This window comes from Cygnus atratus, chromosome 2 (genome assembly GCF_013377495.2).
Source record: "Cygnus atratus isolate AKBS03 ecotype Queensland, Australia chromosome 2, CAtr_DNAZoo_HiC_assembly, whole genome shotgun sequence".
NCBI classification, from domain to species: Eukaryota; Metazoa; Chordata; class Aves; order Anseriformes; family Anatidae; genus Cygnus; species Cygnus atratus.
Window position 1 is genome coordinate 130,347,305 of NC_066363.1, and position 15,841 is coordinate 130,363,145.

The 15,841-nt window shown below is 42.4% G+C and overlaps 1 protein-coding gene across 5 annotated transcripts in view; it reads right to left on the reverse strand.

Moving 5' to 3' along the window:
* Positions 1-15,841, reverse strand: part of TPD52 (tumor protein D52) — a 124,263-nt gene that overhangs the window by 88,348 nt on the left and 20,074 nt on the right. For 3 of the 5 annotated variants that reach the window (XM_050708691.1, XM_050708690.1, XM_035546170.2), the window contains exons 2-4: positions 9,020-9,135; positions 6,976-7,124; positions 6,038-6,139 (exon numbers count right to left, since the gene is read on the reverse strand). In XM_050708691.1, coding sequence (XP_050564648.1) covers positions 6,038-6,139; positions 6,976-7,124; positions 9,020-9,135 — 367 coding nt within the window. Of the gene's footprint in view, positions 1-5,462; positions 5,509-6,037; positions 6,140-6,975; positions 7,125-9,019; positions 9,136-14,177; positions 14,628-15,841 lie in introns of those variants that run through there. The other 2 variants (XR_007707809.1, XM_035546169.1) reach the window with 2 other exon arrangements.

The following is a 15,841-nucleotide window of genomic DNA, read 5'->3' on the forward strand; positions in this document are numbered from 1 at the left end:
GCACATGCAGAGCAGGACAGCTCACAATGTTCAGTGCCGAGGGCCACTGTATTTTTACTACTAGGGTCAAAAGAGTGCCTTTGTGCTCCGATTAGCTGTCACTGACACTTGCAAACCTACGCAGTAGCTTGTACACCTGTTCTGCCTTTATGCAGAATGGAAAATGCTTGCCTTCCATGGACCAAGACTAATCAAGACTAAAAAATAAGTTACATAAAAATGAAAGTCTTTGTAAACAGGTTAAGCTCCCCCCCCTTGTTATTTGGGTCAGTCACCCACACTTAGCAGCACTCTTTCATTTAGGAAAAGAGCGACATCTATATATCAAACCAGATTCCCTCAGGAGATGGAGGGACACAGTGCCAAAAAAAAGAATGCCAAGAGAAAAGCAAGCAAGCACAAGTCAACAAGAGACTTTTTATGAAGCCACATTTTCTCTTCAGTTCCAAAGACAATCCTAAATCAGATGGTGAACTATTGTCTTTTAAACTTGTCAGTTACATTTCTAACAGGAAGGTAAAGTGTTATAGTTCTCCAAACATCAGGAAAGTGCACTTAGTCCCATTCCAGATGTCTGATAACCATCACTGTTAAGTAGAAATAAAGATATCCTACATAATCGATTTCCTGCACCAATATAAAGTTGTGTACTTTCTTTGGTTTGTTTCGTTTTATTTTTTTAATCTGTTAGTTATGTTTGATTTTACTTAATTCCACACATGACAATAAATATACGCAACAGCTGGATTATGCATACGTTACCTCATAATAGGCATGCTAATTGAATGTTGTATGGAGCGTATACTAAGTTGCCAGCATTAAGAAAAAAGAAAGCAAGAAATCAGTTGAAATGATAGACAGAAGAAATTGGCTTAGAAAGTGTCTGATTTCCAGACACCATCTTTGGTAAACAGCCAGTTTTATACAATCTTAAATAAGAACTGCTTCGTTTTGCTTTTTTTAATTGCTTAGCCATGCACGCATACAAGTACAACAGAGCAAAAGCTGCAACAACTTTTTTCCTCTTTAAAAATAAAGTGCCATGCTCATTAGTAAGTACATATTTTTAGCTGAAGTCTGTCTGCTGGTAAGTTTTTTCAAATGAGACATGCTGCATTTACAGTTTTGACAATATCAAGTAGAAAGCAAACAATCCAGAGAGTTATCAACCAACAGATCTTCCTACTCAAAGAATTAGTCCAAAGGTCAGAGGGCTTCCACTTCAATCTGGTATAATTTATATTGATAAGTATATAAGTTTTATCTAGAGAGAGCGGTTACATCAACCTATATCCAACTTCAGGTTTATGGCGGGGGCAGGGAAAGAGTCCTAGTTTCAACACTTCTGAAATTCAGGGAGGATTTCTGTAACCTACCAGTGTTGCTATACTGTTATGGTTTGGTGAGAACACATACCTACTCCTAGAAGGTTCCTGGAGGTAGATTAAGGAGCTCCCAAATAACTTCAATACCATCAGTTTCATACTCTGGGAAATCCTTATTTACTCTTGATACAAAGTAGTCTTCGTGTTAAATGTTTCTTGTCAACTACCACAGTAAATTAGAAAAAATGATGATTTTTCGTAATTGTTTGGAATATTGATTTTTGATAGGGCTTGACAATGTCTTTCAAGAGAATCCCGTCCACGTGATTGCTGGTGTGGGGAGGAATAACAAAAAACCTCACATTTGATGCACCTCCGAAGCTCAAATTCGTACCTCAGCACAACGGAATACGTATTCACAGAAGCAAAAGGCTCATTGGCAGAACACAGCAATAGGAAGAAAAACACACATGTAAGAGAAGTTGCCTTAAGGTTGGAATCCCTTAAAGCTGATGTACAGCTCAAGGTTTTGTAGGTACAATGTACTGGCTATCAGATTCTTTGAGGCCAGCTGCTGTCTTGCTACACGTCAGTAACACGTGGCCATGTTTCATTCCTTTATCCTAAACCCCTTTCTGCTGTTTTTCATCTTCGCTGATGGTTTGGTTTCCACAAAGTTTTTTCAGAGCACACAGAAGATGACTTCATATTCCTTTCTCTGATGTGGATTTCTAGTAATTCTGGTTTTACTGCTCTGCGCCAAGTTTCGTCACAGAACTAGGCTGATACTACATAATTCTTCGTGCAGTCACGCTGAGCCACTTCCCCTTAGCCTGCAAGAAGTGCCTCACTAGCTGAGGAAGTTTAAGGCTAAAGAGGGTGAAAGTTACCTTTTTTTTTTCCTGTTTGCAATCTGCAAACCTGCTTGCAACAGAGAAGCAACAAGCTATTGCAGATCTTTTAACAGGTGCCTAGAGAACTTTATCTAAGAACTCAGAGATCACTGAATAGAAGAACTATTTGCATACTTGAGTTTACTTCTCATATGATACACTTGCACATACTCAGAATGTTTTGTGAAGTGTCACCATAATATATAGTTTTGGCACAAAATGATTTAGTTCACAGGAGCACTGGGTAAGTGCAGTTTCTCTTAAACATCAAATCACTTGTTCAAGTAGTGCTTTCTAGGAAGCAAGATTAAGTCTTGAGAAGCTTTACAAAGATGAGTCAATTTTTCTTTTCACAATTGACGGAATGCCACAAAGCACTCACTCGGCTAGACCCAGAAGCAGGGCAGTTTGAAGATGAGAAGCCCTTTTTCTTTTTTTTTTTCTTTTTTTTTTTTTTTTTTTTTACACAACACTCACAAGTCAAGACTAGTTTACGTATGAAAGCAAAAAAGACAGAGTAAGTTGCTTCCTAATCTTCCATATAGTTTGTATTACATTAAAAGGCTTCTGGTCCTGTAAAAATAATAATTTGTAAAATTACTACATTGCCTCACATTTTGAGAGCACACAGAGCCATGCCAGAGTCCCTGTCTGGAAAATATGCTGAAGAGCTCATAAGCACTAGTGCCTTCTGTTAATAGTTAGGTTTCCAGTTGATATGCTGACAAATGACATTTTGAAGTCCATGATCATATCACATTTCCAAAGCAAGCAAAGAAGTTATTCTACAACCTCAGAAGGAGGAAAGATGAGGGTTTCTGCTCCATGGTATGGACACAGTGCAAGAGGAGCTAAGTGCAGAGTTATGATTGCTCAGGAAGTTTGGTGAGAGCTGCAGCTTGGTACTACTGCTATTTGGCACATAATACTCATGTTGCCTACGTGAGGATGGCTAGCTAATCAAGACATTCATATAAAGGAGAATAAAGGTATTAAGAAAAACCTGAGAAGGGACAGAATTTGCTTACAGCACAACAAAAAGCAGAAGAAACAGATAAAGAAAGCAACAGCTGCCTGACTTCGCAATACCAGTCCTCCTTCTCTATTTCAATACTTTTCAAGTTCACAGCTCCATTAGCTAGCTGCCTTATTCCCTTCTACAACTCTCTCCAGTCACTTTGCAACAATGAACACCTGCATAGGTTTGCTGCATGGAATACATGGAAATAACCCAATCATGTCACTGCAGATAAAAAACCCCTAAGTTAAAACAGCACAAGAGAAAGTCACAATAAAGAAACCACTTAAGAAAAATGCACCCCAATATTCAGTACTAGTTCAAGTATCAGACCCATAAATTCTCAGTTCCAGGAAGAGACTTTGACATCTAAAACTTCCTGAAATTCAGACTTGTGCCATCTTAAAAGTAGACACCAATTTAAGGGTTACATAACCACGGGACCTGAATTCACTGGTTGAATCCCAGTTGAACTTGATCCTCGTGAAAGCAAAAAATAAAAAGTGTTTTTAATCTCCTAAGTGCAATTAAGATCTAGAACAGCACTAATTCGAACCCCCCCCACCCGCCCCTTTTTTAAAATCCAACTGCTCCTGAATTTATATCCCTACCTCGAATTTCCATTGCCTCCTTTCCCCAGAGAAGCACACCGACAGTGTGACTCCTCTGGCCCTGTCACTCTCCCTCCCAGTGGCCTCATTTCTGATAGTGGCCAGGTCGCTGTTGAATACTCTCTAACTTGAGCAATCAGGACACTCCTGTTGGGTTGGATGTTGAGGTATTAAATTCTTGAGGCCAGAAGAGAGCTAGGAGTCTGTGCTTATCTCTGTCAAATAGGCTAGTCCAATACCTGCATGAGAACACCACAGCCTGATGGAAGGAAAGTGAACCCTGTTAAGCAAGCAGCTGAGGCCTGCATCCAAAAGGCATTTTCCAGTCTCCCTGTCCTGCTGATGGACAAAGATGAGAGACTGCAGACATTCTTACCCTTGAACAAACCGGGCTCACTGCCTGCCTCCTCTGCACGCACAGCAGAAGGGACTAGAGCTCCTAGCTAGCGTTCTAGCAGCCGGATACCTACATCTCTAGAGATCCTATTCCCATCTAAATGATTACATAATAGGAGAGTACAAACATGAAGCCAGACAGAGGTGCACGAGAGGATGAGGCAATAGACAGAAGCTGCTACACAGGAAAGTTATCTACTGAAAACTTTACACTGAATATTTGCTTAGAGTAAGCAGATAAAAGGCACTGCAGAAAAGGTAATTAAAATGCCCCAAGTCCAGAGCTGCTAAAGTAATCAGGCAGAGATAAGGACTGTTTCACTGGCAAAACCATGAGCAGTGAATGCACAAGCTACCTCACACTCCACCTGTAGTAATTTCATTAGTGTCACAATGCTAAACAACCACTATAATAGACACCAGAAAGGGAAAAATTTTACTCTCTCAAGGCACAAACACTGTACAGACAGAGGAGGAACTCTGCATGCCATTGACCTCAAAACCATATTCTGCCTCTTTAAAAAGAGAGAAATCCGGACTCATTTTAACAGGTTTCTTTCTTACATGAAAGAGAGACTAATTATTACATGTTATCAAGATTTCATGTTCTGGGATAGTTACCAGATGAACTTGAAGAAATGTCTTCTGACATTATAAGAACTGCAGCTTTACAACAACTAACACTGGAGAAAAAAAGTTACCTTTTACAGACACAACTCATTTAAAGCTTTTAATGGAGACAGTCTGACTACATGCTTAGTTTTAGAAACAGTTCTTGCGCCCACCTTACCTAAAGGAATGTGAAAATGCCTGTAGTCTGCACAATGCCAGAGTAAGCATTAAAGAGAGAAAGGAAGTTCTGATAAATCTGAAGCAAAATAAGTGACTGAAGCTGCACCTCAAAGTTTTTCTCACTAGACTTCAAAAAGCAAGAAAGAGGTTAATGGCAGCACTTCAAAAATCAATGGTTGATTTTATTACATTGCTCTCCAATGCAGCAATATTCTGTTAGAATATGTTTTACTTGCCCAATAATTGAAAAATAAGTTTGATCCACTATTCATAACAAGTTACAAGTGGACATAAGTTTTATATGTTCCAGTAGTAAAAATTATATAATCAAAGAATTGTAAGCATATGATTAGATTGCATTCAGGAAGAGTTTAGTTTGCACGCAGTTAACAGTACATGTAGTGCTAAAAGTTACCATCAAACTTACCTAATTTGTATGAAAAGGCCGTGTCATTTCACACAGTCAAAATATGCTGTTGTATACCAATATTTAGGAATTAAAATAGTCTATTAAAAGGTAATAAAATCAAGCACTGCTATGAGGTAGAACAGCTTACAAAGTAGTAAGACATTGTAAAAGGAATTCACACACACAAAATACAAAAACAATCTTTAACTGTCTTTTAAGTGTGGCATTCCACAAGCTGAGAAAGTCAGGGAACAGAAGCGATGATGCTACTTGCATTGGGCACACAGAGGCAGACAGGGATGCTGCTATCTGCAATCCTACCAGGAAAATTGGAGTGGCAGTGGAGGTAATAGCACGTGTCATTTCTCTTGCATATATAAAACACACCCCACAGAACTCTTCCACTTCAGGGAGGACATACAGGCACATTTTGCAGCAAGTCACTCAGCACTGCTAAGACTAAGGCATGCCAAGGGTTCTTGATAGATAAACTTTTAGAAGTGCTAAGTATGTTAACAGAATAAATTTGTTTTAGTAATCTTCTGCTTAAATAAAGAAGTGCAATTTCTTGTTAAGAAGCTAAAGAAACCTACTTGACATCTTCAAACTTCTTGGTTATGACTGAACCAACAGTTGAAAAAGCAGCAGAGGCCTTCTGACCAGCCTGAGACAGGGTTTCTGATGTTCTCTTGTATCTGTGTTCAAACAAAATTAAGTCTATAGTTATTTTAACAGAACACATGAGAAACTTAGTGAAACTTTTAGTGTATGTATGTTAAGTCTGTATCAAACCCAGAAGTATACTTCAGCTTTTGGGAAGAGTGGACAAGCTACTTAAGAGACTATTTTGAATCACTGCCATCCCTTCTGGCTACAGCATCTTTGCCACCTCAGATTTCAGATCAGATTCACCAACATATATTTACTACTCCAGCCCCAGAACAGATGCAATCTGATACTTCAGGACTTTCAAAGAAAAAAACCAGCATGAATACATATTGAAAAAAAGAGCTTATTTCCGGTACCAAGTGTCTAAAGTCTTATCCATAATGGTTTTGTCAATAAACTTCACAATACAAGATTCTGTATTTAGAGGTACATCCTCACATATTCTGGAAAGTCATTGACTGCAGAAAATGAAGTTCACTCTATGCCTCAAAGTAAAAGTTTTTGTTTGGCTAGAATATTAACTGTGACTTTGTACTCCTCCTGCATGAGCTCAGTTTACAAAGTTTTTCACATTAGAAAAGGATACTCTGTTGACTTGGTACACCTTGATATCTTGGTAATGGTATCTCAGTTCTGTTACTCACACATATTAGAATCTCCCATATTGTGGTTCATTCTTATTTTGCATGAGATGATATGACTAGTAGTGGCCTTAACGAGAGAAATCTATGAATTATTCACACAAATCTTAGCGCAACCTAACTTTGTGTTATCTACACATCTTATTTCACAAAAATAGTGGATTTAGACATAAGAATGTCATAGTCTTCATCTCAGACTACCATCACGAAGAGGTACATACGCTGCGGTTGATGTAACATCTTGCCAACTTTTGGTAATGTTCTGCTTTAGTTCCTGTAAGGAGTTAATTCCCAGCTTTCTCTTGATTTCTGCTAGGTGCTTCTCTTTGGCAGCTAGCACTTGTGAGAGTGTCTGGATTTCTTCTTCCACCTATTGCAGCAAAGATGAGAGAATTAAGTTAACAAGTGTTCTACAGAGCCATTTAACTCCATACGTAGGAGAAAAACATCTACTAGACATCAGCAATGGAAGGGATAACTTTTGTTTGTTTGTTTGTTTTTTGTTTTTTTTAAGCATCGCCTCACAGTTGTTTCTAACTACTAAAGGGGAAAGCCAATGTAGTCTACAACAATAACCAGTTAGTCAAAAAGAAGCCTACTTGCAGCTAGCTCTGTTAGTATAGCAGGAATAAGGAACTGGGTAGCTCTGAAAGATGGTATCGTTAGAAATTATTACCTTTAGACTCCACTGGCCTACGTTGAGCTTGAAGATTAGTCAAACCTGGGACAACCACCAAGCCTGCATGCTCTTTCCACATCAGAAGAGATGCTAGCTTACAAACAACATGAGGAAGCTCAGAGCGTCTGTTCCACACACAAGTTTCGTCTCCTTTCTTGACCATAAAGGTTCTTCTGTGAGCTGAATTCAGCTACAGGAACGTCCTACCCAGAGCATGCTGGAAAGGAGTTGGAGGGGTGGGAATAGTGGCAGACTGAGTGGTTTAAAAAAATGTAACCTGTTCTACAACTAAAAGAAACTATGATGTCCGTGTACTTTCTTATTTACACGGATAGTCAATTACACATACATCATTATGTACGTATGTGTACCCACACGTACGTATGTGTACCCATTACGTGGATAGTCAAAAACATGGACCAGGTCACGGTCAGAGGCATACAGCCTACAGAAAAGCATTGTAAAACTGCTTGACAGGCGTGACAGAGGCACTAAGGCAACATGTACAAAGGCATGCACATGTACAAACATGTACAATCCAACCCTACCTTCTTCATCCGGACTGGACCACCCTACTTTAGGATGTCAGGCTGCCTACTCATTTAAGCTCCCTTGAGGGAGTACCAGTATCATAGAATATCCCGAGCTGGAAGGGACCCATACGGATCATCGAGTCCAACTCCTGGCACCACACAGGTCTACCCAAAAGTTTAGACCATGTGACTAAGTGCACAGCCACAACGCTTCTCGAACTCTGACAGGCTTGGTGCAGTGACTACTTCAATGCACCTTATCCTTAATGCACCTTGGGTTTGGATACCTGTATGAAGATCAGCATGACAGCTGAGCAGGACCAGATTCCCCTACCACCTTCAATTGACCATTTCAACACGGAACAATACTCAGGACTACTAAAAACAAAGCCTGACTGAAAAGCTGTGTGTTTATTTCACGGCTAACCTCGGTGTGCCAAAGTTTTAAGCTTAAGCTAGTTTCTTTTATTCCCTTTAGGGTCCTAAAGTCACAGGGAGCTACAAAGGAAGAGTCCACTCAAAGACTTTGATGACTTACGAAATATATACACCACGCTTGAATATTTGACTGTCCTTCAACAAGTGCTACTTTAATTGCTCTTAATTTTTCTGCTACTGTCAAGTATAAACAAGAATAGTTACACAGTTAGCTATTAGCAAAGCAGTGTACACATGGAATTTACTACAAAGCATCCTTCATGAAAACAACTTTAATCACACCACACCAATAGAGATAACACTTGGTATTGGCTTCTAACTGTGTTCTGACAGCTTTTCTTTTTCCCACCCTTAAGTGAGAGAGGGGTAAACGAAGTTAGACATCTATAAATTCTGGTTTAAGCTCTGTTTACTAAGCACTTTTAGCTTAACTAATTCCCTGTAGTTATAACTGGAGTTTCTTCCTGACATGTTCCCTTTCTTCTCACACCCCTCAATACAGAAGAGTGCTGTACCCAGCTTCACTCAGAATGAGTACACATAGCATTAGTTGTGTGTTCAAAGACATGGATTTTAATTCTCAAAAACAACTTAAGAACTATTTAAGAGATTTACCTTAGCAAGCTCTCTTCTTAGCTCATCCTGTTCTTCTTCTGAGAGTGTTTCTGCCATGCCAACTGTAGCAGCAGCATCCTCTCCAACCTCAGGTATGGAGTCAGTTCTCAGCAGCCCTAGAGGTGAACAAACCATTAAAAGTCAGATCATTGTGCATTTGCCAGACAACAACTGCATGTTAATATACTTATACACTGGCATGAAAGGGCTGTAAGACTTACGACAGGATACCAGAGTCACACTCCAAGTACTATGGCATACAGGAGACCAGAAGACATCTTACTGACTGTTTCACTCTATCAAGTTGCAATAAAACTCAATATAATTTCAACTTCTGCTACGGGAAGAGACTAGAAACTTGTTGAGAACAACCTGGCCCACTACTCTGATGAAAACCAAGGCACAGAGCACATCTCAACCACAGAGTGGTTCATACATAACCTCTGCCCAGGACTTCATATGATCGCTGCTCTGAATTGCTCATGCAGCACAAACTCTGGAGATGTCAGAGGTGCTTGGAACCAGCAAAGAAGGCTCGCTCCCTCCCTCTCTGCTCTCTGGATCAGAGAAAAATGCCTCCTCTCAGCAAACTGGGAACTGCCACAGCCACAAACACGTCCAGCAGCGGAGAAAAGGGGTGCACTGCAAGTGGGCGCTCTTCCCAATATGCTGTGCTCAACCTTTCTGCCCCTTGTAACTGGGACCACCGTGGCTAGGAAGTCACAGATAGCATGGAACTACAAGTTGCTCTTTTGTGCTTGGATGTTAAGACAGAAGCCCAGAGAAAGAGCTTAGGACCAAAAGGCCTCCGCTGCAGACAAACTGGTGGAGTGCTGAGAAGGGACTGATGAGGATGTCAGTCAGCTCTTCCCCACTTCCCCTTCCAAATCCAGAAGCCAAAACGCTGCCAAGCCCCTCTATATTAATCCGAAACATCCCTATGGTCCTCCTCAGCTTTTGTTTTCACAGCTTCACGCAAAGGAAGTGATACAAAGAACACTGTTCTCCTATGGTGTGCTCAGTTTTTAAAAGTTTAGTTATTCCTAATCCTAACTAGTCCTCTGCTTGCAGGATTCTCAGGATATTCTATGATTTTGTGTTGGAAGGTGGGCAACAAGGACCATCCAGTCGAACAAAGGACTTCGCAGGGCAACGGAGGAGTTAAACCACATGGCCTAACAGGATGCCCAAAGGCTTCCTGGTGCCGTGACCACTTCCCTGGGGAGCCTGTCCCAGTGCCCGACCACCCTCTGGGTGCAGAACCTTTCCCTAACAGCCAGCCTGACCCTCCCCTGTCCCAGCTCCATGCCGTTCCCTCGGGTCCTGTCGCTGTCCCCAGAGAGCAGAGCTCAGCGCCTGCCCCTCCGCTCCCCTCGTGAGGGAGCTGCAGGCCGCCATGAGGCCTCCCCTCAGCCTGCTCTGCTCTGGGCTGAGCAAACCATGTAACGCAACAAACAGCAAAAGATTTCCCATTTTGTATCTTTGTAGCCAATACTTAAACACAGTTCACCAAAACGAGGGAATCCTACAATAATTTGCAAAGAGACCAATTTGCAGAGAGATTGAATGCTGGAACGGTTACAGGATCCCAGAACTAACACTAATCAAGAGGTAAAACAGCTTTATAAGTAGTAAAACAGGGTAAAATGAAGAGTCTAACAAATTAAACCAAGGAGATTTTTTTTTTTAATACGATAGTGGAGAGTGACAAAACCAATAAATCAGGAAAAGAACAGTTATGCAAGGATCTTTTGCAGCTATTAGCTAGTTATTCTGTTAACAACAGCCTGGCACTGAAGCGTTTAAGGGGTAACAGGAGAACAATTGCCTTCTCTATCCTTTCATAGGGTTGGAAGCATACATTCATTCAGACAAGTTGAGGACACATTAACGTTCCCTTGCTAGTCACTCCAGTAATTAACCAGATCAATCCCACCCTGGTTTCAGCAGCTTTTGAGGGCCTTACAGTGACAGTATTTGGCTTGAGAATTCAACAGCCCATTAACGAGCAATGGGACCACCACTGTAATTTCCTTGTGAGACTTGGTATCAAACAGCTACATCACAATACACTGAAAAAGCCTGGGGAAAAAAAGATTCTGCAAGGCTGTAATTCTGTAAAACATGCTCCTAGCAGCTGTCAAGCCTATAAAAGGAGACGTCTTCTTCTTGATCAAGTTACTAAACTACAGCAAAGCTCGATTTCCACAAATTCTCTCCATAACAGTATGTTTTCCACCTGTATTTGTGCCCAGAACAATTCTCCTCTAGAAGCACCCTGCTACATGGACAGGACACGTGTAAATGTTGAGCCCGCTGGGGAGCACAGCGATCAGGAAGCATACTGAACCCTGAATTTATGAAATCAGTACCACATTTCCCCCAGAGAATTGTGTGTGTCTTAAACATAACAGTGCTTACAGGTTTCCCAATTATTTTCTGGCAGAAATCTAAAGGGGGGGGACAGAGGGTTCAAGTCTAATGCCCAAACAAAACACAGCATTACAGCCCAAAACACTATAGGATTACAGCTCACGTCCCACAACCAGACCATTTATTTGTACATCAACACATTTCCTTTTTGTAACATCAAGCCATTAAGAATGCCATAACTTTGACTGCTATTTATGCTATTATATATGCCCAACAGAAGGAAGAAATTTAAATTGCACTTTTCCTTGATGCACTGTCACCCTCAGCAAACTGTTCTCTTTCTGACGGCAGATTTAGAGTTCGGTTAGCAACCCCTTTAAGGGCTACAGAACTCACCATTTCAAAACCAAATTTCAGACGCTTGTCAAGCACCAAAGAGCACACTGCCTACAGAGCATTAGCACATCCTGCTGAGAGGCTGCTCAATCTGGTTATGAAGGGTCATCTGGATTATCTCACCAAAAATAGATCAAGCGAACTCAGAGGCAGGAAAACAGGCTGGATTGCCTCCAGCGTGAACCAGTATACTGGGGAATATACTTTACCTTTGGAAAATTGGTGCTTCAAGGCAGTTTCTGCTGCTTCTTGCAGCACAAAGTCGAACTTGAGGTTCAATGCTAAGAAGCATGGGAAAGATCTCACCTCACCTCCCCATTTACAGATGGTTTAGGAAGATAGGAAGTCACTGCTAATCAGATGCCTTCACACCTCACCTAGTTCATCTCGTCACACCTTCCCCTTCTTGCTTTCTGTCCCACTCCCACATATTACTCCTCCTTTAGTTCCATTCGAAGCATGCAGACACCTGCCACCTCCACTCTCACCCCATTACTGTTCACCTCTGCCCTGGCATTATTCCCCCTCTCACTCAGTACTTGCAGGACACGGGGCGTCTGCACTAGTGCAAGGCAGTGCTTGGCTTCTGCTCTTACTTCACAGTGCCTCATTTCTTACATCTTTAGAGCTGCAAAGCACTTAAAACTCAGTCATTGGATATCCTGCTATAACCAAGTTTAGTGTGAGCATTTCAAATCTCTTAAGCAGAGGGAAAATTCTGTAGAGAGAATCCAGTAGCTGGAAGTAATTAGCCTGTAGTGGGAAAAGTTACCTAATTTTAAGGTCAGTTTTTAGATGTCTGCTTTTCTAAGACTGACAAGTTATCCCAACAGTTTATTAGATCTAGTTAAAGGAATCAAATAAAGACATTAAGAACTTCGTTTGTTAGGTCTCTGCAGATCACGAGCTGTCAAAGAAACAAGACTTAAGCCCACGTTCCTCTTACAGGGTAGAAGAAGCATTCGGTTTACACTCACGTTTTGGTCTGTGCTTTGCAGTTTTCAACCCAAGTTTGTTACCCATCTTGACCTACCACTTCCTGGCCTGAAGTCAGAGATTAGCAACAAACACGAGCCGCTTAAGGAAGCGCTGGTCACTTCAGATGAGCAACCTTTTGGCTGGGGAAGGGTTAGCCTTTACAAAGCCTTATCTTTAGACAGACCTTCTGTGTCAAAACACTCATTCCCAGTGTCTGATGATCACTATATAGTTGGGAAAGTGAAAGAAAAAGCTAAAGGTACTTGTTAGAGCTCAGAAGAACAAGCTGCCGGAATAATCTGAAGTTTATAAGACTTGAATATGATGTGGCTACAGAGGGGATTTATTTCACAATATATAAGAAAGATCAAATTTGAAGTGCTTTCCCTTTCAGTAAAAAGGCCAGTCCCATTTTTTCAGCCTCAGGGAAGAGAATTCTTTGGCTTCTCCCAAACACCAATCATATAACCAAAGTGAACGAAAAAGAAAACAGCAAAAAGGTTGCCACTTACTGTGATGCATCACCACTAGATACTGAGGACTGGTGCTCCCCCTTTCAAAGAAGGGCAAGGTGCAGAGCCAGAGCTGACCACTGCTCCTCAGCGCCCTGCAGCTCATCTAGGTCACGCAGAGGTTTGGTTCAGTTCACGCAGACACTCCCCAGGGGTGCAAGAACAAGCCCACAAAAAAAAAAGCAAAGCCATCGCCTGTAGCTTAGTTTTGCTTTGTCATGCTGGAAGGAGGGCTAAGCCTTCAGTGTCTTTCATTACTCCAGAGAATCGATCGTGTCCAGCAGCAAGAAACAAAGGAGGTAAGAAGCAGGCAGGGCTGTGTCAGGAGGCATGGCTGCTGGCACTCTGCACACCAGGTCACCAGCTGGGAGCTGCTCAGGTTCAGCACTAGGCACCTGCTGCCACAGCGCAGCACGTAACAGCTGCTTCCTCCAGAGCATGCTAAGTGAGGAGAGTTGAGGTTTTACAGGACGGTTTTGTCAACCAGCGAAGTTTTTTTTTAATACTCAGGGAGCAACAGGTAGTGTAATTTCAGAGCTCCAGATAGTCTAAGTATGCAGTTCCTACACTTCCCCCCTCCAAAAAAAAAACTAAAATCTAATAGTCAAACTAGTCTGGCTACATCAATCTTGGAGAAGTTCCTGATTTTTCGCTTTGTTTCCCCACGAACTGCCTTTCTACAGAGTTAAGAAATAAGATAAAGGTGGTAGATGCACACAAGATATTACCTAGATGAGATCCCAAAGCCCACAGACCACCACAGATAACAGCAGTACTTAACTTTACTTACGCTTGCCTTTCAGCCCAGTCACAGATTCTTAATGAGTAGATCCTTTCTACAGACACTAGCCACTAAGCTTCCCACACGAAGTTGTAATAAAGAAAGAGCAGGAAGTTACCAGACTTCGTCAGTGTCGGCGAGCCAGGCGGAGAAAGGTTTATGCCGGGTGAGAGGTAAAGGTAGTTCCTGTCCACTCCCGAGTTGAAATCGAAGGGCGATTTGTAATCCTCGGACAGATCCATGTCAGAAAGCTCAGAGCACGTAGCCGCCCTCTGCTGCTGCCGAAGGAGGCATCTTGGCTTTCGGCAGCCACAAGACTTTCTTCAGCCCTCGTTTCCTCACCTGGCACTCACCGAACCTCCTCACAAAACTCAGCCGACACCTCTCCCGTGTTTGATAGAGCCGTCCAGCAAGTAATTTCTTAACCACGCCGCAGCTTCTGCTGTTTACATGGCACAAAGTTGAGTTCCTGTAAATTTATAACTGGGGCTGGACTTAAACAGACCGTGCCTTTAACAAACAGAAGCCCAGGAGCCGTGCGCTGGGAATGGAGAAACCTTCGCCCTTACTGCAAGAACAGCATCAAGAATTTTCAATCATTTAAATAAAAAAAGGTCAGCTGACAGCAGCCACACCAGGATATCCTTAATCTTCTAGGACACAAAAGGATTACTAGCCGTAATCTATCCTATATACCATCTGTGTAGGACTTTTTCCTCTGATTAATGGAAAATTCTGCCTGTGTAACTGTGTAACTCCAGCTGTGAGGGGCCGGTGCCAGAAGCCAGGCTCTGCTGCCCCACACTGCGAGCTCAGGAGGTGACAGAGCAGCGCTCGTCTCAAAGGCTACGCTAGAGACACTACCCAGCTTCACGGAGGTGAAGATGTGCTCTACGGTATTTGCCCACGAGGGCTTCACACCTACCTACGAAGCTGTGTTTGGAGCTTTTTTCCCCCCTTTTCTTTAAAAAAGGCATTGCTGAAGTGCACTGCCCCGTGCCCGTGGTGCGTCAGCCAGAGAGCCGCTCGGAGCAGCCAGCCTTACGCCAGGAACCGGTACCGCTGGAACGCACGGCCCTGATGAGATGTACTGATATTTTGACACGTGTACTATGAAGAAATCAACTTGCACAAGCCATCTGACCTCACGTTATGCATTTAGTATTTAGCCCTGGGAAGCAGGCCTTCTTCTCACCTAAGAGGGGCACTCAGCACAGTTTTGCAGCACTTCACAGATCCCCCCCACACACACAGGATCAGCTCTTTTCAATGAAGAGCAAACAATTTACTAACAAGACAGATCACTTCCACAGCCAGGCAATGATTTCCTTAACTGAGCTCTCCCATCTCCACGCCTTCACCTGGGCTCTGAGCCACAGCCTGCACGCAGAATAACCAAATGGAAGTTAACCTTTTCCTCCACCACAGGAGCGACGTTTTAAAACAACGCTGATCAGAGACGTGAGGCCTCTCTCCGCTCAGAGCCACAGAAGTGAAGGAGCCTTGCAGCACAGCCACGTCAACGAATTCCCCAGGGGTACCAGAAGAAGGTGTACCACTCGAGTTTTAGCTTCTCATTTCCACTGCAGGAGCAGGCCTTTGGGCTAATTAAAGAGCAGCTCCTTTAGGCTGCAGACCTACTTTGGTTTCTGGTGCAGGCTACCTGCAGGCTGCTAACAATGAGAGCACAGAAGCCCGAAATACAGCTCTGCTATTTCCTGAAACCACTCAAAAGAAGAAAATACAATGTCCCTCTGCATTGCTGACATGTGACTGCAGCAG